The sequence below is a fragment of the Pholcus phalangioides genome, unplaced genomic scaffold (assembly GCF_987345545.1).
Source record: "Pholcus phalangioides strain wild (caught in Gottingen) unplaced genomic scaffold, Ppha-v1.0 ptg000002l_1, whole genome shotgun sequence".
NCBI classification, from domain to species: Eukaryota; Metazoa; Arthropoda; class Arachnida; order Araneae; family Pholcidae; genus Pholcus; species Pholcus phalangioides.
In genome coordinates, this window is record NW_028301595.1 from 1391215 (window position 1) to 1418618 (window position 27404).

Consider the following 27404-nt stretch of genomic DNA (forward strand, 5'->3'; position numbering starts at 1 on the left):
TTTCTAAATTTTGTCAATTCAGACCAGTGGAAGTAAATACAGTCAGTTCTAAAGATCAAAAAGTTTGTTGTTGCCCTTATTGTGAAAAAATATCTTTTTCTAATACATTCATGTGCATGGGGAAATTCCACTATTAAATCTGTGAATGATCTTTTGGCTATGATCGTATGTGATACGAAGTCTGCTGATTGCATGAAAGCAGAATGTGAAACGTGTTCACCACAGTTTTTCGAGGCGATTTCTAACTCTGTGGAAATTAAACCTGAAGCTGTGTGTGTGCAGCAGTGGAATGGACGTAAATTAGAAGAAAAAAAAATTCATCCCTAGTTTGTTTACTTCAGATTTAGCAAAACAGAGTACGAAAATTGCAGAACATGTCTACAACATAACTTGCCAAGCAGTAGAGCTGAGGAAGCAGAAAGATAATTTGCTGCCAAATGAGATCCTACTCCAAACAGATTTTGTTCAAAACTATCAAATAAAACACCAAAATGAAGTGATGGCAGGTCACTGGAAAAGTGACAAGGACCCAACTGTAACCATATATACTGCTGTAATATACACTGCTCAAAACAATTAGGGGAGCACATGGTTTCAACAAAGTTACGCGAAGATGTATACCGATAAGTAACATAAAATGAATCGTCCATAATTTAAAGTCTAGCAGGAAACGGAAGAAGAAAACTTCATATGCAAATCAAAGTTCATGATTGGCGTCATGAACTTTGAGACCAGAAGAAACCAGAAAAAGGAGATAAGGGCAGAAATCGGGATGTTGCAGAAACGTCTGTTTTACTGCCGTAACTGTGAAATTCGATTGCGCAGTATTTTTTTTTTTGAGACAAGGTGACTTGAGGATGTCTCAACAATGTGATTTACCGGAATCCATGGCATGGCGTGTTATAGGCAGACTGGAATCCGGGCAAACACAACGTAGTGTCGCGGACGCTGTTGGAGTCGCCAGAAGTGTTGTTGCAAGGCTGTGGAATCTTCCAAGAAACAGGAAATGTTAGACGTCGACCAGGGCAAGGTCGGCCACGCGCCACTACAGCAACTGATGACCGGTATGTACGGTTAACAGCCCGTCGAAACAGAACAGAGAATGCTATGCAGCTGCAAAGATGGTTGCTCTTGGCAACAGGACGAAGGGTGTCCAGCCAAACAGTACGTAATCGGCTTCATGAGGGAGGACTCTATGCACGTAGGCCAATGGTCTGCATTCCGTTGACCCCACGCCACCGTGCGGCCCGAAGAAGATGGGCTGCTGAACATCGAGATTGGGAGCAACGTGATTGGAGCCAAGTGCCGTTTACAGACGAGTCCCGATTCAGTCTGGAGTGTGACACCCGACGTGTTCTGGTATGGAGGGACAGGGGCACTCGAAATAACCCCGCATTCGTTCGTGAAAGGTCACAATGCAGACGAGCTGGTTGGATGGTATGGGGTGGAATCGGCATAGGCGGACGTACGGACCTGCATATCATTCGGAATGGCACTTTGACGGCTCGAAGGTATGCAGACGAGATACTGCGACCTCATGTCATCCCTTACGCTGGAGCCATTGGAGATTCCTTTGTTTTCCAGGATGATAATGCCCGACCGCATAGAGCTCGTCTGGTGGAGAACATGCTTGAAGCTGAAACAATACAGCGTATGGAATGGCCAGCGTGCTCTCCTGACCTGAATCCAATTGAGCATGTTTGGAACATGCTCGGACGACGCATTGCTGCGCGACCAAGGCCGCCTGTTACTGTCCGAGACTTGCAGATTGCACTTCTTGAAGAGTGGAACAGTATTCCCCAAAGTCTGATCGATAACCTCATCGCATCCATGGCAAACAGGTGTGCAGCAGTCTTAGCTGTTCGAGGAGACCACACGCCCTATTAAAACTCGTACATCATGTCTAAACAGTACTTTTTTTTATCGTTTACATGTAACCAAATTGTTGCCCTAAATCACCTTTTCATGTTTTTTCCATATTTTCAAAGAATTAAAGCTTTAATTCCAAATTTTTTTACGTCTTTTTTTCTGTATTGCGCATTGATACGCGTGTACTATCCATTGTATGCCAATGCGTGGCTGTCTCGCACAGTTTTATTCACTTTTTTGCTTGCTCCCCTAATTGTTTTGAGCAGTGTATTACAGAAAACAACTAGATGATATTTAGAAAAAAAGTCACATGTTATTATATCCGAGACAAGAAAACATACATCCTATGAAGTCAAGATTTTTAATGAATATTTGATAGCAGATTTTCCAAAAAACACCAATATTTCAGTAGGAAAGGCTATAATTTGGAGCGATGGTGCTGCTGCACATTTCAAGAATCGTTACTCAATGGCTGCAATGTCGTGTTCGAATTTAATTTCAGAGTAGAACTTTTGTGCATCTTACCATGGAAAAGGTCCTCATGATGGCATTGAGGCGGTCCTGAAGCGCCATGTTTGGAAAAAGGTCTTGCAAGGTAAAACTCGCATAGCTGATGCAAGTGTATTTTTCAAAGAAGTGGACCAAAGTAACCTGAACATCAAATGCATATATATCTCCACATATGTCATTGATAATAAGATGGCAGAAATGGAAAAACTGTTTAGCGGTACGAATCCACTAAATGGAATTAAATCTGCCCATTCGGTATCTAAAGTTGCTAACATGTATGTAAACATGTACACAAACACTGGAGACCTAATTCCATTCGCAGAAAACATCAATTTATAAGCAACACTTTGCAAATAAAAAGAATTTGGCTTCCATTTACTCTGCTTACATGTGTTTTCTATATTACAATTTCGCATGTTACGTTGGTCACATGCACTTGAGCACAGATTTTTTTTTTTTTTTAAAGTTTATTTAATTTGATGCTTTGGCAGGTATATTAAATTAAACTCAACACTTGAAAGCTATAATATGAAGAAATTGAGGACTTGAAAAATGTAGATTCAGAGGAATTGCTAAAAGAAATGAAGTGTTTTTTTAAGGGGGGTATAAAAGCTGTTACGTTGGTCACAGCCACTATTTATGAAAAAAAAATTAATAGATTGAGTAAAAATTATGCATTCAACAATTTTTATACCATTCCCTGAGGTGGTGCACAAGTTTTATAACTTTTAAAATTACCTTTTTATAAAATTCCATTATTTACAAGCGAAAAACAGCTTATTTCGGCTGTGAATGTTACGTTGGTCACGTGGAATGACCCTTTATATGAAATTTTGAATGTTTTACAACAGTCCAAAAGAAGTATTTATCCTGTGCTAGCCAGTAATAGATTCCAAGCGCAGATCGTTATATGGGGCCACTTTTTATGACTACAGTGCAGTGGATTGTAGGGATGACATTTTGTTAGAAAATGTCTCTGCATCAAATAAAAAAATGGCCTTGATTGCAAACTTATGATATGTCTTCAAATCAAAGATGTGAATCACAGTTTTGGAGAGAATAGCATGTCCCCTATGCCAAAAATTAGCCTTTTAAAAAATAAGACACAACTTGGCTCATTAGTCCAGACCTTTTTATAAGAGACAAGTAGTTCCAAAAGTCTGCAATGGTTTATAGAACATTTACATACTTCAGTGAACAAACCTTTATCTTTTCTAGGAGTCTGAAAATTATCGGGGAACTTGTGAGTTTAATCTGCTCATATTTGCAGAAATAATTAGATGGAAATAATGGGGTACTTCAAGATGGTAGCTTATTACATCTTTCCACTTCTACCTAGGGCTGGGTAGTCCAAACAAGGCAAATTGAGCTATGAAAGACACCATAAGTCCAGACCTCAATTTAATAGAAAAAATGTATGAGAGGCTATTTTATCCCAACAAGTGACCAACAATGGGAAGGATTGCTGAACTGTTGTGAAACTGAAAAAAGCCAGGAAGTCATCATAGTGTTCTCTATATTCAAAAGCATACAAAAAAAAAATCGTATTCAGTCCTAAGAAAAAGAATGCATTTAAAGTGATCTAATGCTAAGTTAACTTGAATAGATATGTAAAATATTTTATGTGAAGATGCCAGGTCATCTGATGGCTATTATATTGTGTCTGTGACGCAAGGACGGTGTGCAGTTTGCCAAAAATACACTATGTATATGTGCTACCAATGAAACGAATGGGTCCATCAAAGATTTATTCCTTCTATTACCACAAAGATTAGAAAAAATTTTCTTTTCTGCACATATTTTTGTGTTGGAAAAAACCGGTATGTGTTGTGAATTTAAATTTGTAGTAGAAAATAGAGAATTTGTGATAACTGTACTCCAGAAATCGTCAGAATATAGTTGATACCAGTTTCTGCTTTCACCTCTCCCCAAGTGCTAGTGTTCCATTTATGGAACATCATGAAAAACAAAAAAACATTTTTTTTTTCTTCAAATTTCAAAGATAATCTATGTACAGACATGTAAAAGGACCTTGAATTCCAAATTTCAAAATAATAAGTGACTTTGTTCATAGTTCAGCCTTTAAATAGTTGAGGGGATGCCAAGTTAGCAAGATTTTATTTTATTTTGCCTGTAACGATTTTTATAAATTGTTTGTTATATATGTATTTGTATATTGTTGAATAATTCTATATTCCATTATCTACAATTCTATAAAATATTTTGACCGGCAATGAAAGTTTTCATATTGAGAGTAATCTCAGATTAAATAAGAAAAAGCATATTTTTATTGCCATAAGATCTGTTATTTGTGAATGAGTAGTGCAATTGTACAAACTAATTTCTTATTTAAAACATTTGGATCTAGCTTTCTCAACCATCTCTTGTTCAAAAATTCAAACTCTCATCTATTTGTGGCTTTTACAAGTTCACAGGTAGTTTTCAGGTTCCAAACAGTGGAAAAACGGGAAGTGACTTTACCCAAAGATATATGGAAGAGAATCTAATGCATATCAATCAACTAACAAAGTACCGAAACAATGAAACATCCTTTTTAACACGGGAGTTAATGTTATAAAATTTTTTACAATCCACACATGCATGATTTCTGAAAAGGTGGTGAAATCATAACACAGTATAAATCATAATCAACTTAAGCCAGGTGTGGTTATCACGTGTCGAGTTTGAGAAGTTCCCATTGAATTGAGTATTGTGCCAACCATGGGAATAATAAATATTTGGTTAATGGGATTGTCGAGTTATATCTAGGTTGCACTGTAATTGGCCATGGTAACTTGGGAAAGAACAAGTTTCTTATTCCTTTTTTGAATAATCTGAGAAAAAGAAATTGGTTCTTTTTAAACAATGATTGAAAACAATTCTTGAGACTATTACGTCACAATGCTTGAGAATGGAAATCTCAACGATATCAAAATTTTCCCTCTAGCCAATTAGCAGCCCCATGCATTTAGGATTTCACCTTTTTTTTTTTTGGTGGCTCTGTTTGCAAACGAGAAGCACGAGATAAAATTAAGATTAACTGTCAAATATTATATCGCTAAATCATAGCTGTTGTGCTGGGGGAAAATCTTCAACACGTATCAATCAACAGCAGAAAAAATAAAACATAGAAAAATTTTGACATTACCCTCGTGCGTTTCAAAAATTCTAACTGATCCACAAATAGGAAATTTCGGAAAATGAGTTGTGATAATGAGTGGGATGTGGTCATCATGTGTCAAGTTAGGTTTTCCCCCATTAAATTTATTATTGGGTCAATCATGGGAATAATTTAAATGTTCAGTCACACTGGGGTAGTAGAGTTGCTGAGATTGCTCCGTATTTAATGTTTTGTTCCTAATTATCATATATATAAATAATGTCTATGTGCCGCGTAATTAATGATGGCAGGAGATTTTAATGTTCCGTTATTTAAATATTTTTGAAAAAATTTTGAAAGAATAAGTTACAAAATAACCCATTCCAGAGGAAATAGTGATTTTTATTATTATTTTTAATTTTCTTTGCAGGTCTTGGTTGTACTACTACTTTATCACCCGGGGGTGCTGCACTGTTTGCAGCTCAGATATTCGGACAGACGGATCATATTGTGTGGGGACGTATAAGAGCACAACAGCTTGCAAATTGGTCCTCCTTGATGGAATCTGACAAGTCGATCCGCTCTTCAAAATAGAGGGAAAAACTTTTTCAGGAGACAGATGTAATCAAAAGTCTATTTTTGTGCCATGAAATGGAATTTTCTTTTTTTAACAAATCTTTGTGCTAATAAAGATCTTTTTTTTATTATCACTTTATGTATCAATTCATAAATTAAAAAGAAAAGGATTTTTTTTTAAATTTGTGAAAATAAGGTAAAGAGCAAAGAATAGAGGTAAAATAAGGTGCAGTAGCTTCTCATTACAACACAATCGAAATACTTTACACCTTTTTATTACCGTCATGAAGGAAAAAGGGCACCCAAAGAAAGTTTGTATTGTATTTTTTTTGCCTGGATATGATATTAGTGTGTTAGGGGGAGAAACTTTTTTAATAATCTTTCCTTTAGAGAGCCGATTATGAAAAAAAAAAGTAATATCCAAATTTTTTTTTGAAAGCATTTGAAAACTTCATTAGAGGTTCATTGGATTTTTTTAGAGATTGGTTTACTTTTCTGTGGTGCTGTAGGCAGCAATGGAGAAGAATAATTTTGCCCTGGGACAAATATTTCTCCTGTTTTTGATGTTCATTAAACCGCACACACGCACTTCATAAACATTTATATTACATGTTTTGCTGTGTGTGTAGGACTTAACTAAATCTTAGTCAAGTACTATAAAAAGTGTCCAAACATAGTATTCAAGTGAGAGATGAATGATCACTGGATATTACGAGGCCACTGGAGCAAGTGCATAGTGCCTACTTAATTGAAAAAAATAGACACGATTCTATTTTACTTAATCACTTGACGACAAAAAATTTAGGTAACTACTAAATCACTTTACTCATATAAATTGGCCTGTACTTCACCTCACCTTAAGTCCGTGTCTGAAAGGCCAGTGTTTTTTCTAGCCCTCTTTACATTCTTGGGGTTTTCGTGCTGAATAAATTTTTTTATTCTGATTTTACGCAAGGCTATATAGTCTGAGCCTTTGGTGCATGAAAGCCTTATAAGCAGATGGGCTGGAAGTACTATGATGTCAATCCATTTCTGATTTGTCAGCCACGTCCTAATTCCTGGCACTTTTTTTCATACAATAATTTCACTAAGGACCCACACGAAAGATCGCATCCTAGGGTTTTGTTGCAGGGGGGGGGGGGAAGCGGCGAGCAGTTGCGCTCCATCGTTAGCATTCAGGGCGCAGGAAAATTGCCGTTTCTGCCTTAATTGTCCTAATGTCTAAGAATGTGGTCAACCGATGTAGTGATCACCTATAGGTACTTCTGTGCTTACATGGGTAGGACTGAAAGGGCTTGAGGGAGGGGGGCATGATTCTGATCACTTTGTCTTTTAGAAATTTACTATAGAAGGGCCCGTAAAACAAGTCTGGCTTCTGGGGCAGACCAAAGATCAGAGCCTAGGGGCTCCTGCAGAAGAATGTCCGGACCATGGGACTGGCAGGTGTGGTTCTGGTGCTGTTACCTATATGATGTTGCAGGGAGTGCTAACATGCCCCCACATCTTAAAGCAGGGCCTCTAGTCTGGGATCTTTTGTGGCTCCCAAGCGAGACTTCACGGGTCCCCTCTATGGTTAATTTATTGCGTGAAAAGTAAGTAAAAGAATAAAATGATAATTGCCCCAGAGCTAGATCCTGTTAGCTCGCAGGGGGCATGGCTGCAGGCCCACCCTTGTGGAAACCATGGGTACCAAATCTGACGTAACAAAAACAATTACAGAAATAAAAGTTGGCGAAAAAATGATTTTGCCTATGAAAATTCAGCCTAACGAACAGAGGAAGTTCACGATGTGGTTAAGATTTTTTCGAGAGTTAGCATGAAATTGATAAGTATGAATTTCTGGACAGGTAGCAGGCCTCAAGAAAATCTTTGCCCGGGGGCCCATGATGCACTTAAGATGGCCCTGTACCCCCCTCTCCAGGGCTGCAACTAGAAAAGAAAGAGAACCTACTCTATCACGGGGTGAGAGCAGTACCTTTGTTTCCCCCCCCCCCACTTTTATTTTCAATACAGAAAAGTAAATTAAACACCGTTCCCAATCCAGCACCCGGGGTGCCAGAATCCTCTGCCCTTCCCCAGTTGCGGCCTTGCCATGGGCGGAGATACGCCCCCCCCCCGTATCTCCAAATTGAATGTTGTAATCCCCAGCGTCAATAGTGGAGTTGACTCATCTAATGTATATATAAATTGACATCATCATCATCCTGCCTCCCCAGGAATAATGACCGTGCCCCCCCCCCAGACTTCCAAGTCTATCACCGCCTATGGGCTTTGCCCAGACCTTCGTATATCTCCGCTTGTGCACAGAGGCGGATTTAACGGAGTGCGCGTCCTGGACCCCGAGGCAAAGCTGCATTAAGAGTTACAAGCGGCTTTGCCCCAAGGTGTGAAGGGCCCGCAAAACTCCAACTTTACACTTTTACAATTTACGAGGGTGTGGGAACTATTCTTCTCTTTCACGCTCGGCGCCTCAACCGACTTTAATTCGCTTCGGCTTAATGCAGTGAAGTTATACGAAAAATTGTAAGTTTCCCCTTTGAGTTAGTTTATATCAACACCTTGTGAGGACGCTGCATAGATTTACTGTTAGTTGAAAATGTAAATAAAAAAGATAGACAATTTTTGAGAGAAAAATAATTTAAATGTTTATCGCATCGACTCTTAATTTCATTATTATTCGTTTTTTTGCAAGTCATTTTATTTCAAGAAAAGTAGAAACAGAAAAACTTTGCACACGGAGTTAGTCAAGAAGACATTTCTCATTGGTCAGTTGATGAGGTTTTTCACATAAAATGAACCAAACAAATTCCACAATTCTAGGGAATAATGTTAATTCTGACCTCAAAATTATACAGGTTTCTGGTCGTCAGGACTATTTTCTGCTGTATTCATCAGTGTTTATAAATTCGATTGTTAACCGCGAGCCGGTAATCGAGTCAAGTCAAGTCCTTTATGGAGTTCAAAGTTTTGCGTCTACGGTTAATTCTTGGTGAAAAAAATAATTATAAACTGTTGTTTTTAGTTTCGGGAAACACATGACAGACTTCATTTTTTAGCGCACTCAGTGGATACAACACAAACACTTGATCGGCTAGAAACAAAAAACTGTTTTGCATGAAAAGGTTTACTGTTGTTTTTTTTATCTATTGTTTGTGTATTTGCAGTTGATTTATTATTAGCCTTTTTTGTTCTCTACTTTCCAATTAATTCATCAACGTTCGAATTATTCCGTGCAATTGTTGTTTATGAATTTCATTAATGTAGCTGGGCTCTTCCGATATTCACGGTAGAATCTTTAACAGGTGCTGTTAGATCTCAATCGGGTCATCGCGACATCTATAATCAAGTCTTTGTACTTACAACGACCTAAACTCGAATCGCGGTTTCAAATTAAGAAAATAACAACGATATACAGTGGTAATTATTATTTAATAATTATTTTTTGAAAATGTTTTAGTATTCGGTGAGAGGTGCTCTTGTAATTATGTAATCGAAAATTAAACTAATCATTTCCGCCCCCCCCCGGGGAGGACTAAACCTGAAATTTTGAATTGGGGGGGGGGAGAAGGAAAACGATTTTAGACTGATGGTTTATTTTTAAGAATATCATTTGACTCCTGTTGGTTACTTTCAACAATTTATATATTGCTGATTTACTTCGATCTTAGGGATTATGCCTCTCACTAGGGGGTGGGCTGATCAGATCTACTTTTGAGGCCCAGGGATGTGGTTTCACACTAAAACTCATTCAAAACAATACAGGAGACATTTGTCTAGGCTATGCCAGGAAAATCTTCAGTAGGCAGGTTCCCCCCCCCCTTTACTGTTTGACAGAGGAGTAGTAGTCACGCATTCGCTTTCTTTTTGAGAGAAACAGTGGCGTCAAAGCGGAGGGTGCATGAACACCCTTGTGGTTTTGGGCCGAAAAACCCAGAATTGATTCAGAAATCAAGATTTTTTACACAAAACTCAAGATGAGCATCCAGAGGTTTGAAATACTTTGGCGCCCCTAAAGGAAGTATAAAAATGGCAAAAAAGGTGAAAGTAATTGAAGGGTCCAGGGGAAAGATGACTGTACAGAAATTTTTTCGAAAACAAGATAGCAGTGTCTTATCGTAGCTTTCGCGGAAATACTATCCCCACATGCATTCATTTTTGGGATAGAATGACCTTAAAGCTGTAAAAAGTAGTGATAAAGTTCTGGTTTAATGGAAAGAAACCATTATAATACAAACTTTTAAACTCGTTTTCCACAATCTAATTTTTGTTGTAAAGTCTTTTTCCTGGACACTTAAATTGTGTTAATTACCTACAAAAAATCATTTCCTCATGTTGTGGTTAGGGGACAGGTCCCTTAAGATGCCTCTGTGCTCTCTACAGCCTTGTGTGCATTGCATAGGTCGTTGTACAAAACTACATTTATAGATCTGCACATTCGACTTATAGAGATTTGTCTGTATCAAGACAGCTCAGTTGCTATCATTTCATAAGTTGCCTTCAGTGAGCAATGGCAGATGAAGCATGTGCATGTTAAGATTTCCATATGGTTTGTTTTATTTAAAAATGATGAGTGGTAAGAAAACTGTTCCCAATCTAGAATGGGCGGATCAAAATCTGAATCTTCAACGGCCTAATTAGTGAAGCTGGCTTCTAGTCCATAAGTTATCAAACACATTTACTCACCAATAAGGTCTAAGTATGCCATGACTCATTTTGCAGCAAAACATTCAATTTGAGCAACATGGGCAGACAAGCTATTCAGAGGCATGTGAAATTTTGTAAACAACCCCTGATTGATATACGTTTCGGTTCTAGCGCTATCATGAATGTGAGCGTGAAAGCCAACTGCAGAGAATTGTGATGCAGCAAAACTAATTACATCTTTTGACTAATTATGCCACAAAGGAAACAACAGTGAAGGCTTGAATCTTATGGGCATTGACTTTAGTGATGTCCCACTCATCGTCCTATAATAATTCACATGGATGTTAGAGAAATTTTTAAGGTGATGTTTTCAAACTGATATTGCAGAAAAGGAAAATCTTGCATTCCTTGATAGTTTTCTATATTTTCCATCAGGTGTATTTGGAAAGCATAAATGCAGGCATAAAAAAAATGTAACAATAATCTATGATTATGATGTTTATTATGATAATTGATAGGCTCACGCGCATGCGCAAAATGAGAGGAGGCCATTTCTTTGAGTAAAGTGTGTCTTCGGCTGTTACATTTGGCAACTTATCGCCAAAATTATTCATTAACGATTTCACTTTTATTTCGTCATGACATCTCGCTGCTCGTCATGACAAAATTTTATAATTCATATAATTAATTTTATAATTAACTGCAATTAATTTACATAAAATTTTTGATTATTTAAAATTATGTTGAATTTTTTGAAAATTTGACTTTAAACCCTGGGAAATTGTTTTATGAAAATGAGCACGAACCCTGAAATTATTTATTCTCATAGTTGTGATATTTTCTTCAAATACATTGTAGTTGGCCAGGACTTGACGAATTAAAAACATATTTAGGTGTCAGCCAAAAGAGCCAACCATGGTTTTTGTTCAAGAAAAATTGGTTCTGAACAATGTTTTTCTGACTTCTCCGGAACTTAATTTTCTTTCCATGATAAGAAGCATACTGAAATGCAGGGCTGGACAAATCAAAAAAAATCTAGGTGGAAGTACAATTTTTTTAGGCGCAAAAAAATTTTACCCAAATAAAAATGTCCAAAATAATTCTACTTTTAAGTTTTTTGGGGAATAATGACCCTCTTTCATGTTGGCAGATATGCTGCTATAAATTCCAAACATTTTGTTTTGCGTTCAGCTTGCAATTTAGGAACTACATGAAGAGAATTTTAGGCATCAGTACAAATTTTTTAGTTGCCTGGGATTTGTTCAGTCTTATATAATGAGAAAAAAAAGTTTTGTGCCATCCGTAGACACCAATTCAGCAGTCACATATAGAAAATTTCAGGCACTAAGGGGCCGTTCAAGTATTATCTCATCATTGATGGGGGGGGGGTTCCGATTTGTTGTGTGGGGGAGTTTGGATAATGCTTACGTCATCAACCACCCTTTATGAAAATATGAGTTAGGATTTGCAGGGGCAGAGCTGATGACGAAATTTTGCTGACAAGGGGGGGGGGTCAAAAATGGCTAAAAATTTGTTTACGTAATACTTGAATGGCTCCTAATGCAATCCATGATGCTTGGTATTTGTCGAGCTCTGCCTATTTTTTTTAGCGTTTTCATACATTTGTTTGTCAAAGCTGTGCAGTAGGCCTTCAATTGTTTTCCCCTAATGGAGATATGATATTAGTAATATCATATTAGTTCAAAAAACAATCTGAATTTCTCTGTATGAACGTTTTGCTAAGAACAGGGCTGACTCATGGCTATAGGCTTGTGCAACCCGTCCGGCCACACAGATAGGAAGACAGTGCATTCCAGGAGAGATTGTCAAATCTGGGATAAGGAAAGAAAATAATTCACACATAAATTGTTTGATAAAATATTTTGTTTGCAGCACCAGTCGTCAACAGGCGCCTAGTTTTTTCATACAATTTTCCAAGTTCTGATCCTTTCTATAACTTGAACATTTGTCTTGTTATCTGAGAATTCCCAGATATCGAATGAATGAAGTTATTCTGAGCGATTTTGTGAAGAATGTTTCGCCTGAGTTGATGGATATAGGCCTGAATGATTAAAAATATCAATGCTTAAATGAAAATTTTTCATCCATTAATTCAAAAGGATGCATTAGCGATCAAAATCGCTTATACTACAGGGTGACAAAAAATAACTGTATACAGTATTTTTGCCAGATAATGGTTTTTTTTATAATTCTGATTACAAACATATACGTTTGTTTACGATTACTTTGACTTGAATTTAAAGTAGCAGCCTTTGGCTGTAAAGCCTCAAACGCTTCGTAAAATTTTGAGTTTTGCACTGCACCTCTTCGTTGGAAAGTTTATCCCATTCCTGATTCAGAGTTTTCTTTCAATGATGCCAAACTTTGGTTGCTCTTAGCACAAGTCCTGTTCTTTAAAATGGACCTCTTGGTGATCCATCGGATTGAGATCAGGGGAATATAGCAGCCATTTGGCAGTTGTGATGAAATCTGGAAAATGAGCCTTGCATCACTGCTGGATACTTTTTAATCTGCATGCTGGTGCTGAATCTCATTGGAATGTCCAGATGCCTTTTCCACAGTGCTTTTGACACCATGGAAGCACAAGAGCTTGCGAAATATCTTTCTGGTAAACTTGTTGATCGATTTTGACCCTTCCCCCCCCCCAAAATATGAGAGGTATCTCTCCATCGAACTAGATTCCATCCCAAGCCATAACGATTTGGGGGTTTTGATGCCATTAAAACAATGATTGCTGATCCTGGAATATCTGAAGACCAGTATCTATCGTTTTGATGATTGTGTGCTTGCTTAATTGTGAAGAGCTTTTTATCTGTGAAAAGAATGTTCTCCCATCGTTTACCAGCGGTCCAATGTGGCAGTGCATGGCATCTTTTCAGCCACACTCACTTATTTTCAACAGAAAGTTGTTGAAACTTTTGGAATTGGTAAGCCTTCAGTCTCAGTTTTTGTTTTGCTATCAAACATACAGATTCCCTGTTTTTGCCAGTTTCACAGGCAATCTTTCTTATTGAGACTCTTGCACCCCCAAAGCAGAATGTTTTGCAGCAAGCCCTCTGCTGACTGGAAATGTTCTGCATTAAAAATTCTCGTAATAGTGTTTTCTGAGCTATTCTTAGAATTCTTCCAGATTGTTCTGCAGTAGCACTGATTGTTCTGTAACGTATGTTGCCGATTTCAACATATTCTGCTTTTGGGTTCTTGCATTCGGAATGACACTTTTTTGATGAGCTTTCAGTTCCTAGTTTTATTGACAGTTGCTTTTTCTTCCTCAACATGGATGGTCACCTTCTTGAGCTAGCTCCTCGAACTAATTTATTGGCCAGAGACAAGTGAATGGACAATACCAAGAGATTTTGCGATGTCACATCACAATTTTGTTTGCCTTTCTGATCGAGTGCAGTGATTGCCACACTGTTATTTGGAATTTTTCGTCACGAAAAGTAAAACGTGCAAATAATGTATTGAAATCACAAGCTATGCTTAAGAATATGTTCTTTAACTGTTCTACAACAGATAAGGAAAATCAACCAAACTTTTACTATTCAGAGCTCTAGAAAATTTGTATTCATTAATTTTTTTCGCCTCCATAAATATGTGATTATATGCGTGAGAGTAAATAAAAAATGACAAGTTTTTTGTTTTTATATTTTGAACAGGCAAAATGCCGAGGGTTTCCAAACAAACAAAAATCGTTTATCCTTCTGGTGTGAAGGAAATCACTGCAGACCTAAGTACAGATGATCTGGTGCGGAGGCTTAAGGTTTGTTCAAAGCTCTTACATTTTTACTTGGATGAAATATTTGAAATCAAATTAACCTCATTTGCTGTTGCTTAGTAATATCTTACATCTCCTTCTATATATAACTGTATGGACTTTTTTAGCATGTTGAAGAATATACAAATAAACTTGGTTATGATGACATAGAAGATTTTGTCGTTACAACCTGGGTTGGATCGTTTTTAAGACTTTTTTTGATGGAAAGTGTAATCAGATTAAATTCAATTTTATTCATCACATCATAAAACTTACATTGGCAAAACGAAGAAAATCCATCCAAGGGATCGTTGTCGATCCATACTGGTGGACACGATTATTATTGAGTTAATTTTCAGACACAAATAGTAAATATTAATAATGAACTAATCATAATTGAAAAAAAACGACAAAAAATAAAAATAAATAAATAAGTAACAAACAAAACAATGAAAAAACGCAAGACAGAGAGAAATCATCTAATGAATATGACATACATACACACACATATACGCAGATACAAAATATTACATTGATTTAAATTAAGATTAGGGATTTGTTTTATTAATATAAATAAACTGAATTATAAATAAAGCAAATAATTATTATGAGTATGAAAATAAATATAATGGCAACAATGGAAGGTGCGATTCAGAACTTTTTGAGTGATGGGTTAGTGTTAGATGCAATCAAATACTGCGTATAAAGTTATTTCATTATGATTAGGGTGGCCATTCTTGATTGGGGAAAAAATGTGAGAAATTGGGGGTTATAAATATAAGATTTATATATCTTGCTCAAAAAAATATTCCCATTGTCGGCGAAGGTATCAAATGTTGCTTCTATATAACCCTTGGCAGTAAATACTGTATTATAGAAAGTTTGCCGGGATTGAAAACTTAGTTCGCAGGGAAAAAATTTACATGGCAAATATGCGAGATGATTATTTAGTCATATTCATTATTATAATGCAATTTGTAAATTTTGCAAATTACCTTCATACGAAGTACAAACTCCTAGATAACCAAGGAGAGATCCAGATGTAGTTTGGAAAGAAAATTCTCATTCTTCTTTGGGGGAATCGAACCATCAATCTCTCACTGTCCAGGCGAGTGTTCTAACTATTGAACTACAGAGGACAGACAATTTTTTTCCTTAGAGCATATGTATGAATGCTGAACGGGACAGCGCATGGACAGCCTCCTAGCTCAGCTAATTGCTCATACAACGTTAGCCCCAGATGGCGACATATAGAGAAAAACTATGTCACTCTCCACACTGTTCATACGAAGTACGAAAGCATGGATAACCAAGTGGAGATCGAGATGTAGTGTACAATACAGGGTTCCCAGTAACCTGGAAAGTCAGGGAGAATCAGGGAAAGTCAGGGAATTGGAAAACGGTCAGGGAAAGTCAGGGAAAATATGAAATATTTGTCAAAAGTCAGGGAAAATTCTAAATATTTGGGAAAAGTCAGAGAAAATTTGAAGAGGAAAAAATCAGAGGATAAATCTACATTCAAATGGTTTACCTTCACTTTTTTCCATGGAAGATTATTTTTCAGATCCCCAGGGAGAGGAAAAAAAATCCTTATCAGCATTTTCCTCCAGATCCCCTACTAAGAGAAATGTCTTATCAGTTGAAGAGTAGGGATTTTACAATGTTGGCCAAGAAACAATCTGCCCTCTGAGTAAATAGATGAAGGGATCTAAAGTGGAGAGACCCTCCTTTTTCCATTGTTGAAAGCAAAGCCAATATACCAGCCCTTAACTTCTTTTGTATTTCTTCTGAAAAAACATTTTATTTTCTTGTTTTTTTTTTCCCGGCCTGTGGGTAGAGAAACTTTAGGCCCATTTCACACTGAGCGGACGTGGGTCCAGATACCAGATCCGCATGCCCTTTCACACGAGCACTAAAGTTCTAAAAAATCTTTAGTTTGAAATTTGTGCATAAAAACTTTTTTCCCCAATTTTTGTAATTATTTTTCTCCTTCACCCCTGATTCAGTGCTCATAGGCAGCCTAGAGCAACCTATTCTTTGGTTTAATCTAGAGCCCCATAGAATAGTCTTAATAGTTTAATCTTAACATAAAGATGCCTTTTCAGTTTGATCGTCACAATTAGTCAATGGGAGAACATAGCTCAAAATATTTTCAAAAGGTTTTGAAAAAAAATCTAAGATCTGTCTTTTTAGAAAATATGAAAAAATATTCCAAAAACACATCCAATGATGTTCCAAAAAAAAAAAAAAAATATCAGGAGATATCAAAGACTTTGCAAGTAGAAAAAGGGGGAAGGGTGGAGACTTTCAAAATGTCTGTGCTTAGAAATATTCACATCACGATTCTGTGTTAAGCCTGGATTACACTATAAAAATTTTATAATTCTTTTACAAATGCAACCAATAAGCTGATCGGTTGCATTTTCCCGAATGTAACCGATAAATTTATTGGTTGCTTTTTTTTTCAAGTTTTATAAAATAACTTTCATAAAACCTTCAGAGTGAAATCCCATCCTTAGATTAGTCACATTTTTTTTTTAAGTTTATAGACTCAATATCATGTAACGTATATATGTAGGTATTGGGGGTGGGACACACACACACCAAAACTATTCAAGTGCTTAGGACTTTCAAACGTGTTAATCCAGCCCTGAGTGAACGTCGTACATGGATAACGTTGTTTAATAAAAGTATTTAGTTTTAAAAATAAAAAATAAATAAATATTTAAAACAATTTTAAATATTTATATTTTTAAAATAATTTAAAAATTTAAAAAGAAAAAATTAAAAATTTGTAATTAAATTTAAAAGTTATTAAAGTATTCAGTTAATTATATTTGTTTTACGGAACGGCTTATAATTTTGGTCCCGTCAGTGTTCGTTGTTGGCAAGTTTTATTATATAAAATTGTAAAGTATGGACAAAAGGCAGTTAAAGTTACTATATCTCCTTTATCTCAGAAGGAAATGGAGGGATAGACATATATGTGGGTACATCCTATTGATGCACAGGGGCCTTCATATGGTGTTTTTATATTTATGTCAAATAATTAAAAAATTCCATGCAAAGTCATCTTGAAAAAGCAGCCAAAGATGTGGACTAATTCGACCCGCATCCGCGTCGTGTGAATAGCTGTACCAAATAACCTAATGTACGAAACTTGTATGTGCGGATGCGGAGCCCGCACGTAGGTTTTGACACATGCGGATGCCGTCCGAACCCACATGAACACTTCAAAGGTGCGGGTGCATTCCACATCGTCTGAAATGCTCTGTATATACCAATTGTTAAAACTTCTTCCGGACCTGCGTCCACATCTGCTCCGCGTGAAAGGGCCCTTAACCTTTATATGTTGAATAATGATTTGAATTCAGTTATCTCTGTGAAATTTCCAAGGAAACTAGTGTTGTGTACAATATCATATACACCGTTTGATTTTGTAAGGAGTGGTGGTGGCGGCAAAATATTAGCATCTGTCTGTAATGTGCTTTTCAATGGTGTATTACCGTGAAATGATATACAGTCTCCCCACCCCGTATTCGCGGTTCCCGTATTTGTGGTTTTTTTCCCTTTATTGGATTTTTTCCTCAGCAATCGTCATTTACATGTTTTGTTTACAAAATTTGAGTTGTGCCTGTTTAGGATGGCTCATTTGTCTAGTGCTACTGATAATGCTCCGAAAATACAAAAAAAAAAAAAAAAAAATTATATATATTGACTATGCTTGGCGAAAGTAAGTCAGTTGCTGCTGTGGCTCACCACCAGATGATTTTCATGACATAGATCCCCTCTATATTACGTTCTTCACATGTAGAAAAATTGGTAGAGGAAGTCTTGTCAACATACTCGAACATACTTGATGATATGAAGAAGAAACGGCAAACAGAAATTACAATGTTCTTTCAGAAAACATCACCAACAATCAATCGCTGCACCCTCGTTTATATTTCCTTATAATTTTGCGTTACCCTGCTCTTCTCATGATGTTCAATAAACAAAAAATCTATGGTTTCAGTTATTTGCAATTTTCCATATTTTCCCCACCCCCAGAATGTAACCCCCACAAATACAGGGTAGGGGGGTCGACTATAATTTAGAGCATAGTTTCCTAATCTTTTTTGGCCCATCACCACCCTTCAGAAATTTTTTTCACCCATCGCCCCAACACAATCTAACCCATAGGATCCTATATTATACCTGTAGCTTCTACTGCCCCCTGGAACATTCCATCGCCCCCAAGGGGGCATTAACGCCCACGTTGGGAATCACTGATTTACTGATATTAGATGGTTTAGAATTATATATGCGTGTGACAGTGTACGTGCATTTGGTCAGGGAAATTTTTGAATTTGGTCAGGGAGAGTCAGGGAAATGATCAAGTGGATTTTGCTGGGAACCCTGCAATAGCATGTTTCTGCGCATCTACGATTTGCACATATTTTGTATAACTTTCACATGTAGCTGCCATTGTATTTCATGTAAACATGTCGGTATTGAAACTCAATGTTTCAAGGTGGGCGCTCCTGGATGGCTGTGCGCAACGGAGTATCTCGGTCACCAACTGACAACAACACGGCTCATGTACCGTTTTCCCTCTCATATTTCAATAAATTCATAGTTTATTAATTTAGTTCGGAAAGAAAATTCACATTCCTCTGTGGGGAATCATAGTTTCTCTCTATATGCTGCCATCTGGGGGCTAATGTCATAAGAACTATTAGCTGAGCTAAGAGCCTGTCCATGTGCTGTCCTGTTCAGCATTCATACATATGCTCCAAGGAAAGAAATTGTCGGTCTTCTGTAGTTCAATGGTTTGAATACACGCCTGGACAGTGAGAGATTAGTGGTTCGATTCCCCAAAGAGGAATGAGAATTTTCTTTTTGAACTACATCTCGATCTTCGCTTGGTTAACTAGGCTTTCACAAAAGTCACCAAACAGCCACCATCAATTTAGTCTTTCGCCTTTCGAAATTAACAAAATGACTTGCATCTGCTTTGACCATATGTCCTATGAAGTCTTCATGAGCCTGATGGCCATTTCTTTTGTTGATGTGATTTGATTTGACAGTAGTAATGACCTCCTTTAAAAAGTCTCCCCACAGAGAGCAACAAACATATAATGGTACAATTATTCAGTCATTGCACTTCACTTATGATTAGAAATATTGGTGGCAGATGGCAGCACTACGCATAACAAGCATTACAAAAAAACTAACTTCACGTCAGGTTCACAACTCATACATGCACATTCCAGGGTTTAAGCTGGATAAAAAATTCCTTTCGCAAAAAAGCGAAAACAGGGGAAAAGCTTTGGCAAAATGCTGCAATGCTAACAAGGGAAGGGTGGGGGGACTTGGGGGTCTGGTCCCCCCCCCCCCGAAATGTGAAAAAATGGCAGAAAAAAGGGAAAAACATGGTCAAATCTATTGTTCTATCACTTTGGTCCCCCCCCGAACGAATTTTCTGGCTACGCCCCTGAATGCTAATGTAATGATTGATGGCTGGACGTCTACTCGTTGCGTACCTCCTGTACACATTTTTGCGAAAGTTGTTGCTACTTTTTTCGCATTCTATGGTTTTCTTTCGCATTTTCATAAAATGCGACCGTACCTTAAACCCTGGCACATTCTGGCATGTACCAATTCATCAGAAATTCTGTAGAGGAATGTGTACGAGGTGCAAGTACAGTTTACTGGTAGTAGTAGATGGCAGCAACACACATAACAAGCATTACACAGTAACAAACTTCATGTCTGGTTCACAACATGTACACCCACATTCGAAGATATGGCAATTCGTTGGGAATGGGTAGTTTAGTAGCAGTAGTAATGATCAGTGGTATCCGAAAATAACATTTTGAGGAGTAATTTCACTTCATTTCAAAATTTTAATAGGTATTTTTGTAAAAAGAGGGGTATTTATTTAATCAGTGAGATGCAAAAAATTAGCGCTGCATAAATTTGGAGAAGTATTTTCATTCCTTGACAAAATTTGAACGAGTAAAATTGAGTTTCGATGCTTGAATTGTGTATTGGCAAACACTATAAAATAGAAGGGTAATTTAACCCACTGGTTTGCGATGGCTTGCAAGATGTTATGTTTTTGCAAAGGGAAAAATCTCTACAATTTTACTTTGGTTAATAAAAAATCCTTACATTGCTTTTCAAAAATTACATTTATTTTTGTACGGAATTTGGATTTGTGTGAAAACCTCCCTAATTTTCATTCTCAAAAGTTGGCAGCTATGGTGTATTCAAGACCATTATGCAGTTTGGAGAAATTTATTTTGATTGTATAGTTTTCTTTTTCATTCCACATCAACTCTTTCCCCCCAGATTTATTTGTTTGCCACCATTTATATATATTTTATTTGTTTTCAGGGCAATTCCACTTGTCATGCCCACTAAAAAAATTGGAAAAAAGAACTGAAGTTTTCTATGTATGATTACTAAATAAAAGACTGGAGTTAACACAGAATTTTTGAAATTTATGTCAGCAGTCTAAAGTGTCCATAAATGCTTAAAATAAGAAATCCACCAGGAAAGGGGGGAAGGGGGAAACACTATTTTTGGATCGATTTTCCTTAAAAAAATGCTTTTCTCAATTTGTCAAGGTCTTTCCCCCCCCCATATATTTTAAAAGTACCCATGATTTTTCATGTCAAGCAACCTTTCCTATTACCTTTATTCTATTGAAGCCTGTTTAGAAATCCATTTGCGGTTTCTGCAATTGTATCCATATTTTTTTTTTTTTTAATTACAGGAATGTGCTCAAGCTTTCCAGAACATGAGCCAAGATGAAGACAATTCAAGTTTTATTCCCCTCGCTTTGCATCTGGCACTGGACCCGTTCTTGGAGCACCCAAGCAAAGATGTGAGGCTTTTGATCGCCTGTTGCATTGCTGATGTCTTCAGGGTTTATGCTCCAGATGCTCCGTACAAAGATCCTGAACAACTGAAGGTAAATAAAAGCACGTGGGCGATGCCCAAAATGATTGGTTGAAGAACATTTCACCTTTTCTTACTGTGCAACACCGCCAAAAATATAGTCCTTTTTCGTTTGTCCCTCATACCATAAAATACCTCATAATTTTTATTTTTTTAAAATATTTATTCCATATTATTTCAAATTTATCTGGAAGGCTGGAAAAAATATTTTTTAAAGATCGGTCAAAGCGTTTTTGCTGCTATGTCTTCAGCCAATAAGATTCTCATTTCTCTTTCTTTTTGTATCCTGTGTATATAATATGGCAAGTGTAAGATAACAGATGAGATGGCTGGGGGGGGGGGCTCAATTGCTTTTAAAACATACCTCCATCCTAATATGTGTACATTCATCTTAACTAAACCCCGAAACTTCTCCAACTCCTAATCCCATCTCGTCTGTAATCACCACAAAATTTGTTAATCGCGACAGTACCCAATTGTCCGGGGAAAATATGTTGTAAAAAAGTTTGTATGCTGTTTTTTTTTTACACTAAATAAAGTGTTCCAGACTCTGCCACGAAGCTGGGCTGGAAGAGATCTCGGCAACGGGATAAGTCCAGTGGCAAAGTTCTGGTGTTCATTCATTCATTGCTATGTCTTCAGGGTGGGTGTTGACAGCATACGCCTTTCTCACTCAAACATTACCGTCCCCTTTTTAAACGGAAATTTCATTTTATTATTATTATTCCTATTCACAAACAGATTTAATATACACTTGTATACGCTTCTTCAAGAGGTCTTGCAAGAAAAAGAGCTTTCTTCTTTATCGTTTGATGACATAAATGAAATATGCGTGTCTATCTTGTTTGGCAGAGCCATTTGAAAATGCATTTCTTTGCAGCTGCTCTGGACTCCTATAAACAAAGTTGCTGTCAACAAGATTTTTTTTCTCACCCACAGGCTTTGACGTACACTGAACGGGGGGGGGGGGTAAAATGAGCATTACTCTTTGGTTCGTAAGAGTAATGCTCATTTTTGATTCAGTTAGCCCCATTATGACAGACACTATAGATCCGGTGAGAAAGCCTGGCCTGCGGGGCCCATTAAAGATCCCAGTCCAGGGGCTCCTGCTGCTGGATGTTGGGGGGTCATGGCTCGCAACCTACGCACAGATAAAAAACCGAAATTGTCTTGACAAAAAACAGGATATCAACAACAGGTTGAAGTAAATAATGTGGATGACTCTCTCATCAAATTGGAACTTCTACAGCCAGTGGATTATTATGAAATATTTAATTATACAGACCCGCAAGAAAAATAAAAAGCTGCAACACAACGGTAAGTTATTCATAATTTGTTTCGCGTTATAATTGGTAGCATATCCGGCCCAGGAAAATCATACCGCGTAAATTAGCTCAGAAATAAAATTGTAAAATTCTGAAGAAAAAAGTAATAAGAAAAAAATGAGGATTTTTTTTTTCTCACTATCTGCCGTTAAATAATAAACAACTCGCACAAACTTTTGTAACGACCATGGCCCCACATCCTGCCGCAAGACCCCCCCCCCCAGGCTGTGATCCCTGGTGGGCCCTCAGACCAATCTTTCAACAGCCCTTCCATATAGTAAACTTTTATCGTAAAAAAAAAAAAAAATGACAAGAATTGTCGCAGGCAATATCCAGGCTGGAGCCCTGTCATCCCAACTCTTGAGGAGTGTGCCATGATAACGACAGAATACCTTATCAAATTTTTTTTGGGAGATGTGTATGCCTCTTTCTATTTTAATTAGTGTTATCAACAGTTTTTATTTCAACAAAATTTGGAGAACAGAGAAAAAAAAATTTCCAGGAAAATTCTTCATAACGAATTTACAATCTCGCGTTTGAGAAAAAAACGCACGTGTTCGGAACACGTAATGAAGGGGCGGGTAAAATTAGAACCAATAGAGATGAAGGATGCGGAGTGATATCAAAAATTGGTACAGCGGTTTATTTACATCAGGACCCAAGTTAGAGCAAACAGAGTATATACTGGTCATCTGTATAATTCTGGTTAATTGCGTCTTTGTTATTTAGGTTACTTGTGTGATCAAAATGCATGTATCTTTTTAGCACTTTGCTTTGTATAGGAAAAGTTATATTTTTAATGCTAGTGGTTTGTAAGTTTGTTTTAACATCTTAAACATTATTTTGAAATACTGTAAAACCTCGTTAAGTTGTCACCCTGATAAGTCGTCACTCTGGTTAAGTCACCATTTTTCTTTAGACCCTTCCAGCTCTCATAGACCACGATGTTATTAAACCCTCGTTTACTCATCGCTAATTTCAGTTAAGTCGTCACTATGAAAAAGTTGGAGAAAGAGGAACAGACTATTTTTATGGCTCCCATTGAAAAAAGAGCTTCTTGACAACATTGTCATATGCTTAAAAGTCACCATTAAATCCTATGTACCCAAACGCAGGGGTGCAAGAGCTGCGCCAAACTGCGCCGAAATGGTTTTCTTGCTACATGATGCGCTAAGGCGATGAATCCCTGTGCATTTGCGCCAATTCTTGTTTGTGGTTCGCGGAGGTACCGCTAATGCACGTAGTGCGTCAAATACCTGGAATTTAGGAAAAAGAAGCATGAAAATTTTGTTCACAGGACGCGTTCTTTCCGAGACAAGGAAAAAGATATGGAAGGGAAACTTCAATTTTTTTCACTTCCCACCATCTACCACAATCGCATCATCTCGTGACCTTGGAAAGTAGTACTACTTTGAAGTAGTCCAATAACGGTCCCGTACCTTTATTGGTATAACCCGCGGGCTATCAAAGGCTCTGAATGAATATGTCGAATTTTCCGATTTCGAAGAGCGTTTTTCTCCTTCGGGTTATATACTGAAAATAACGGTAATTTCTCCACTACCAACCTGCTTTCAAAGACAGCGTATCTACGCCGTAAATTTGCTTTATTTCCCGCAAGATTGCGCCCGCACCTTTGCGAAGAATCAAAAAGGGACATTGGTTTACTCGTTTAAATTACCGAAATTTTTCGGAGATCATTGGGAAAAAACGGGTTCTGTAAAAACTCCAGCTAAAATATCCATAGTTTTGTCATCTAGCCACTATGCTGTTGTGTGGTTATCGTCTGCGGTTGCCGATTGTGACAATTTCACATCGCGAAAATCCAAATTTGGCGAACAGGGCCCGGCTCGAGGAAAAAATCCCTACCCATGCAGAACCTATTTTTGCTGTTACTGACAATGTTTTTTTTGGTCGACAAAGCTTTTTTCACCCTTTCAACTCCATTTAGCACCTCTCCTAGAGCAGCGCCCAATATATCCGCAAGTTCTGCCCCTGCATTGGTGGGGGAGGGGCTGCTCTTAACAATAGTCAAAGGAAGGAGTTTATACTAGGAGCATGCTCATTTTATATATACATAACTTCTGTGAGATACCAATTATATATATAAATGTTCTACCTTTCCAAAACATGTTGGAGAGAATGAAGTATTTGCACCCGCTCTTGGTTTTTGCACTCCCTCTCGTGCATTGCTGGGATTGTACATTACTCCTTCACGTATTGCTAGGATGTTGCTTAACATTGTATCGCCAACAGAACTATCAATTATGAGTGATGAATGGGTTGCACCACAATACAAAGAATTAGAAGAAGTGAAATCAGTTCAAAGAATAGATGGATATTGGGCAGACATATTGAAACTTTGTAACCTTGAAAGCAGCACAAAGTTCCCAATTTTGCCAGTTTTGGTGGAGGCTTTTTAATCTTTAGCACATGGTAATGCAGACAGTGAAAGAGAGTTCAATGTTAACAAAAGTCTGTTTGAACAGCGGAAAATCTGTCTATCCAATGCTTTAAAAGAATAAGACACACAAAATCTTATGTTCAAGGGCATGAAAAATTCGAAAAAAATTGTCATTAAGATGTTGAACTTCTGAAAGCGACTCTTGATTCGTATAGAAAATATTGTAAGGGCTTCAGGCTGAGAAAAACAGCAGAAATTTTTTCTTTAATTTATTAACATGCTATTATGTTGAGAAATTGTTTAAGTAAATAAGGTATTTATATTTTTTTCATTTCACTTTTAAATTTAATCATTTCTTTAAATTCTGTGAGAAGCTAACTTTTTTCACAGAAACCCTTATTATATTCTACATGCACTTTTTTTTTTGCCATATCAGGATGAATAAGATTTGGTGTTCAAGCAGAGAAATTCTTGCTGCCTAGGTTTTCAGTATGCATGGTGCTTAATTTGAAAAGAGTCTAATAATTTTTATTCGTCATTTCAGTAATTCATGTTTTAGTAGTGACAGATGAGGTACTTCAGAAAAAATTTAAATTGGCTTTAATTTGTGAAGGAAATTAATTTAGAAGTAGTTTTTAGTTTTTAGTTCTACTCCAAAAATGAAAGTTTCTGCTCCAAAATAGATGAGGGACGCTTGCACCCCTGCAAACGGAACAGTTTAAGTAACGGAAGTTACGCTGGGGAAGTTCATTTGCCGAATAAGGATTTTGGAACGTTGGGGACTGTTCAGGCTAGATCTCATTTCTGCCTGGGCTCCATTGGAGAAACTGGACAAACCGCGAGACACCCAAGCTGTATCGCAAGAAGCAACGTAAGCACTTCGCCCCCGGGCATATCCGGCAAAACAAAAATTTGATATATCAAAGATTACATATAGTGCAAGGAAATCAAAAATTGTGTAAATCGAAGAATCAAATTAATCAAGTCAAAGTGCAACGGGCACTGATAATAATCGTAGAAAGCATGGACTTTAATAATTTCGGGCTTGAAATTTAAACAAAATATCTTTGGTGAAAAATATTAGACATTCTTTCCCAAGTTGAGGTCTTCTGTTTACTTTTCCCTGCCCAGGGCCCCTCCACCAAGTCAAAAGTGTTTGAGATTACTTTGTAGTTGCATCATGAACTACTGATGAAGAATTCAAACACTAAAATAAATAAAATAAAATAAAATAAAATAAAAAATATGTTTAAAAATAATCTAATCATATTTTTCTCCAAGTGTCAAAGTTCGCATCCGTGGATTATAAATCATGAGATACCATAAGGAAATTACATTTTTAAAGAAAATGTGTAAATCTTAACTTGTTTCTGTACTCTTTGTGTGCTTGAACATGTCAGAATTTGTTCTCATGCATATAATTTTCGTGAACATTAGTTTTGCTTCTACCATGTGCATGAGTCAGAGTCAATTTTCCCCTGTCATTTTTGGTATGAACCAGGGTTCATTTGAATTTTTTCGATGGTGTATCTCTACCCGAGAAACAAATGCATTCGTCTTTTAACACGAAGGACTTCCAACAGATGAACTTGAATTAAATACTATAGTAGAACAATGATTATCCAGTCGTGGATTAACCATGTTACAAAAAAAGTTTAGTTCGGCTTGAAAACAAACATTTCCATATCGTAGAACTGCTGGATTTCTTCATTCTTTTACAGAACTTCCCTCCCCATTCTCAGAGCTGAAGCCCCATGTTAATGCCTTGAAATGGTAATCCCAGCCACAAATGAGAACTGAACATTGTCCAGGGACGATGGACAGTAGAAGATTCACAGCCAATTACAGGCAATCAAGAAAAAGCTTCTCATGTATAGGGGGGGGGGGGTGTTAGCAGAAATGTATTGTGTGCTCTTTTATAACTTAAACACAAGGCACAAGGATGGTGCAACTTCAGACGTGTGACTGCAGGACCTATTGGTTGAACCAGTGGTATTTCTTGTTTGTGTTATTCTCATTGTACATTTTAGAACTGTGCAAAATGGCTGACAGAAAGGATAACCATGTTTTTCAGTTGTCCATGATCACCTATACGATCATTATCCCGGATGATCAAGATTCTACTGTATTTCTGAAATGAGTGAATCTCACCGTTTATTAGTGGTAATAACTGAATGAACATACGCCAGAACTGTGCCACTGGACTTATCCCCATTGCGGAGATCTCTTCCAGCCCAGCTTTGTGGCAGAGTC

The 27404-nt window shown here is 37.2% G+C and overlaps 2 protein-coding genes across 3 annotated transcripts in view; both read left to right on the forward strand.

Moving 5' to 3' along the window:
- Positions 1-6189, forward strand: part of Paics (PAICS bifunctional enzyme) — a 30302-nt gene extending 24113 nt beyond the window's left edge. The window contains exon 8 of the mRNA XM_089236827.1: positions 5910-6189. Within this exon, the coding sequence (XP_089092953.1) occupies positions 5910-6073 (164 nt within the window). The 3' untranslated portion in view covers positions 6074-6189. The remainder of the gene's footprint in view (positions 1-5909) is intronic.
- A 2789-nt stretch (positions 6190-8978) lies between these two features.
- Positions 8979-27404, forward strand: part of pds5 (cohesin associated factor B pds5) — an 83872-nt gene continuing 65446 nt past the window's right edge. The window contains exons 1-3 of one of the 2 annotated variants that reach the window (XM_089236833.1): positions 8979-9177; positions 14380-14483; positions 21241-21438. In XM_089236833.1, the coding sequence (XP_089092959.1) occupies positions 14385-14483; positions 21241-21438 (297 nt within the window). In that variant the 5' untranslated portion in view covers positions 8979-9177; positions 14380-14384. Of the gene's footprint in view, positions 9178-9363; positions 9473-14379; positions 14484-21240; positions 21439-27404 lie in introns of those variants that run through there. The other variant, XM_089236838.1, reaches the window with a different exon arrangement.